We start from the raw sequence: 5,231 nt of genomic DNA, 5'->3' as shown, positions 1-5,231 counted from the left end.
ATAGACTTCACCATCATTTATATCGGAAGTAGATGCTAACACATTGACCTCACCTCTCTCCTTAACCTTTAGCTTACCCTTCTCTTTATGGCAATCCTTTATAAAATGCCATGTGTTTCCACAACCATAGCATTTTCTTGCCTTAGTCCTAGATTTTGATCTAGAACTACCTTTGCTCTTCTTTTTCCGTCCATTACCACTTGACTCGCCACTAGTTTGATATCCATCATGACTATTTTGCCTAAATTGAGTTCTACCCCGCATCATATGTACCTCACTGTTCCTCTTATCGTGTTTTTCTGCCATAATTTCCATTTCTTTACTTATAAGGGAATCTATGACAATTTCAGGTGTCAACGTATCTCTACCATACTTAATGGCGTTCTTAACTTCCTTATAGGAATCAGGAATTGCATTGAGCAAAATTATGGTCTTATAAGTTTCGGACACAGTCTCATCACAATTAACTATATCTTACACCAATTTGTTAAACACGTCTATATTGTTATCAAGATCCTTTGAAGGATCCATTTTAAAACTGAAAAAACATTCGAGCAAGTAAATTTAAGCAAATATAAGTCTTCTAATTTTTTCCAAAATTCTTTAGTGGTTTTCAGTTTACCCACCTTTCTTAAAATGACGTCGGACAAGTGTAAAATGATTGAGGTATAAACAAGCTCATCGACTTCTTCTCTTTATTCTTGTGAAAAATCAGTTGAAAAATTGTCTTCAATGGCCTTTGAAACTTTTTGTTTGATTAAAATGCCCTTCATTTTTTGTTGCCAAATAGCAAAGTCACTCTTTCCATTAAAAATCCTCAAATCAAAGTTGTGAGTTGTCATCTTTACACAACAGTCAAAGAATGCACAAACCACAATCAAACCACACAAAGTAGTCCTAGGGTCACAGACAGTATACACCGTTCTAGATTCTCAGGGTTTCGTAAGACTCGCGGTCTTAGATCAAGGGAATGTTCGAACGGGTAAGGTCACGGTAGTTCTAACATAATAAGTAAGCAGCGGAAGTAACAATGCAACAAATGATACGCCTAGCAGATAACTAGTTTCACAATAATTAGATCACTAAGAATTACAAACTGATTTTAACCCAAAAACAAATACTCAATCAAACAATCAAGAGCACGTAACCCTAATTCTAGCACAAGCAATGACTGCCAAGCAATGCAACCCCCAAACCTAATGATCACCCCACACGATGATCTACTAGTGCAGAAATATAAAGGTTTCAGCCAATTTACCATAGCGGACCTATCTGAGTTCGTAACGTGAAGAGATGCGAATTTGCTGCTTTAGGGTCACCACTATTTGCCCTAAAGATTCAGCAAATATAGCAATTCTGATCAGCAACAAATGCAGATTGAAGGTAGGGGCAAAATTGTCCAATCTTTTCTGCACAACCCGAAACACTAAACCAAACACATTAGTACATTCAGGAAATCAAAATGAGTGAAATGGCACAAAAAAACTACGCAGGAAGTCCTCCACGCGCCGCCGCCGATCGCCGCCACCACGCGCCTCACCACCGGAGGTGCCTCCACCTGCTGGTTATGGGTCCCACCTCCGTTCGTCCAACAGAGGTCACGTTTGGTCGGAATAGGAAATTGCAGGTTCGGTCCCTTTGTGAAATTGCGAGACCCGCCGCCGTTTTGGTGGATTTCTGGCCGGAGGAGATGACCGGTCGCTCTATACCAGTTGTAGGGTCAAATTCCAGCAATAACCAAGGTAAACCGGGCTTAGTTTCCACAATATATCGACACAACCGCTAGTTGAGACAACACCCAAATCCAGATTCTTTGTTCCCACCTTCGGTTGCTATATATATATACTCACAAAGAGTTGGCCAAGATGAAGAACAATAGATTGCCCCCAAGAAACCACACATGTTATATGAGGAGAAGAAACCAAGAATCAAAGTCACAGAGAGAGATGGAGTATTCTTCATAGTGAAGGTGAAGAGAGGGCGAAGAATATAAGCCAAATGAGTGACTAAAAATGGCAAGTTAGGTTAGGTTAATTTAGTAGACCAAACAAGGCTCAACTCAAGGTAATGGGCTCCAAATTAATACCATGCCCTCCAAGTAAGTGGGACGAACCATGAGCAACACTATTAAAAATAGGTTGCTTCTAACGGTCCATAGGAATGCCGATTGATAATAGATAAAACCGAGGTTATATCATAGCCCGGTGGGTCATGTGATAACAAATTGCCTAACAGCCCATCCTTATATGTTGGTTATTGTTTTCATATTTATGCAGTATCGGGTTCTACCATTAACGCATCATCTCGAGATGGTAGCTCATTCAAAACATCAGTTTTGAATTCAATAGCTCGATTGCACTTTATACATCTCCAATTGCTCATTTGAGCTTCTTGAACTCTGATGATACCATATTAAATCCTGTGGTTTCATCTTTTTTACGTCTAATCTTGTCAAGAAGAGTTGAACAAGCATTACTGTTTTATATATTTAAACGGTAAGGGATTTTACCATATATATATATATATATATATATATATATATATATATATACACGCTTCAGATTTTTAACTTCTAGCTTGAACAGAAGATTGAGCTTCTTGATTGGCCACAGATGATTCATTCACTAATATATCTATTCTGTATTCTTTCTTGGATTCTTCTCCAACCCCATTTGGGTCCAGACTCTTAAATTTTGCACATGAAGCAAGTTCATTAATGGCTTCCTCAATATTTTCCACACAGATAGCAATATCAATCAGCAGTGATGCTACTACAGCAACTGGTATTGCTTGCAGAAGATAACCATTGGACTTCAGTAAAGATTTTTGGTTTTTCAACTCGATTTTCAGGTTCTCGACTCGCAGATTAGGAGATAATGGCCTAGTCATGGTTTCAATAGCCCTTGCTAGTTGTTTTAGTGCTTTTCCAGATTCTGAACTCATCTCTGAAAGTGCCTCTTGAATGGTCCCATTGGTCTCTTCTGGTGCCTGCATCAGAAGAACAAAACTATATCAATTTGATCTGTATGATTAAGCACTTCACAATATTGATATGTGGTGCTGTACAATATAATGGACAAGATACAGAGCACTCTAGTTAATGTTCTCAATCAATACGTATCCATCATGTATATGTGAAAATACACGATTAATCACTGAATTTCAACAAAAAAATCTACTAACTGATGAGACGAAGATAAGTTTTCGATACTGTGGTAGTGTGGTGCTTTTAGCCCAGTAAATTTTAAATCATCGTGTGATTTTTTAAGGATTTGTATATTTTCATACTTTATTATTTGCCAAGTATTAATATTATTAATTTTTCGAGCTGCCATCTTTTTGGTGCCATCAACAAAAGATTTGGCATGGACTTATGGCTGCCTCGTATTGACGATTATGCATCTATAACCTTATTTTTGTCGTAAAAGATTATATTTTTATTATAATTCTTGGAATTGGGACTAATAACATCACTCAATGATCAGTTGGAAGGGATTGCATTACTTGAATTTTGGAGTTTAGATAGCCTCCAAGGGCTTCAAGCCTGCAGGCACACTGCCTTGTCAAATTTCCGATTTTGAGATATTGTTTCCATGGATAACGATATGCGAACTGTCCATGCCTCGGCTCCCAACTAGCAAAATTAGCCTGCCAATAAACGTCAGTCAAAATCTCTGATATTAGCATGAACATATTTGTTTGTACGTAAAAGAGAAAGGTTCACCTACCAATGTTTCTTCGTTGTTTTTCGAATCAAGAACACTGTTCAAGCCAGATAAAAATAATCCATCATTTTGGGATTCTGCTACTGATGATGATTTATTAGAAAACTCGTCTGCAAATGCTGCAAGATAAAAAAAATTTTTTTGCGTAGATTTTATTAAACTGTATAATGAACAAGATTTTAACTTCTCTTTCGGATCTCAATTAATGCCATCCAGTAGTGTAAATGGTGAAAGATTTGTACCTTCCAAGAACTTCCCAAGCTTCTCTATGTTTTGAGCAACAAGTTTGTGGAGATCTTCACCAGCCCATACTGGATAAACAAGAATGGATACTATCACGGAAGTGGATCCGCCGATGAAAATGGTTAATATCCTCATACAGGCCAACTCGAATATCTCATTAGTTCTAATACCAGATATCGATACTAGACAAAATGTCAGTATGAAAATTAGCATCCCATAGTCGTAACTCGCCTTCACTTTTGGAAGGAATCGTATGAATGTTGAAGCAACAGCTGCAGAATACATCAGTCAGCAACATCATGCGAAATTAAATTTTGTAAATTTTTTTCGCGAGTTTTGTGAAAAAGATAATTAGATTTCTTATACCTTGTACAAAGACGAACATTCCAATTAATATTGGCTCGACGTGTTTTCCAGGTATACTAGCTAAGTGAAGTGCTCCAAGAGCAAGAGCACTAGCAACCAGAGTTGCCAATCCTCTATTCAGGCATTTTCCTATAGTTGCACCTGAAAAGAATGTGAAGTGAAAGTATTTTCAATAAGGACGTTTAGGCTTGACTAATAAGACAGAAACGCCGTTTTCGTCTGGATGAGCAAGTATGGCGCCCAAACTTTATGAAACAGATGTTTAGCAATATAATTATACTATGAAAATGCACAGTTTTTAGCAAATTACCAGCAGAGAATTCAAAGACAAGCAATACTGTGATTATAGCCCACATTGCTGATATACCAAAGCTTTTGTACAGAGGCTGCAAGTAATATAAGAGTGAAACTAAGGTAAGTGCAAATCCAACTTTCAGTGAATGAATCACTCTTCTTGGATCTTCTTGTACAATTTTTTCGACATGTCTAGTGAATTTAGCCATTTCGAGCAAGAAAGAAGTCTTCATTTCCCGAATTTTGGATTCGAATACCATTGCATATAGGTGAAACTAGAGTGAATAGTAAATAGGCTTGTGGAGTAAGAACACTGATTACGGATTTATATAAGGAGAGACTGAATATCAATAAGAAGAAAAAGAATATATTCATTTTCACAAAAGAATAAGGTCTTTTTGTACAATGCAGGTACTTCAAAGCTCATGAAAAGAAGGGGTTTCAATTGAGTGATGACTAAAGTAGGTTCTAACTTCGGACTTCGTGGAGCCTAACAATATTATACAGTCGTCCCCTCGACCAGAATCGATCTAGTACCATTTCTTCATTATGGTGAAAACATGTATTCGTGAATATTATAGTGCTCCGACACTATATTGCATC

General features: G+C 37.3%; 1 protein-coding gene across 1 annotated transcript; it reads right to left on the bottom strand.

Annotated features, from left to right (window-relative positions):
• Window positions 1-2,557: 2,557 nt before the first annotated feature.
• Window positions 2,558-4,908, bottom strand: LOC111383085 (aluminum-activated malate transporter 2-like). Its single transcript, XM_023007154.1, has 6 exons — window positions 4,645-4,908; window positions 4,335-4,475; window positions 3,968-4,240; window positions 3,729-3,844; window positions 3,505-3,648; window positions 2,558-2,988 (listed from the first exon to the last, which is right to left on the bottom strand). Exons 1-6 carry the CDS (start codon window positions 4,886-4,888, stop codon window positions 2,566-2,568), a joined length of 1,341 nt encoding a protein of 446 aa, XP_022862922.1. The 5' UTR covers window positions 4,889-4,908; the 3' UTR covers window positions 2,558-2,565.
• Window positions 4,909-5,231: the final 323 nt, after the last annotated feature.

This window comes from Olea europaea, unplaced genomic scaffold, assembly GCF_002742605.1.
Source record: "Olea europaea var. sylvestris unplaced genomic scaffold, O_europaea_v1 scaffold261, whole genome shotgun sequence".
NCBI classification, from domain to species: domain Eukaryota; kingdom Viridiplantae; phylum Streptophyta; class Magnoliopsida; order Lamiales; family Oleaceae; genus Olea; species Olea europaea.
The sequence above is the reverse complement of the archived record's forward strand: the minus strand, read 5'-3'. Positions and strand labels throughout refer to the sequence as shown.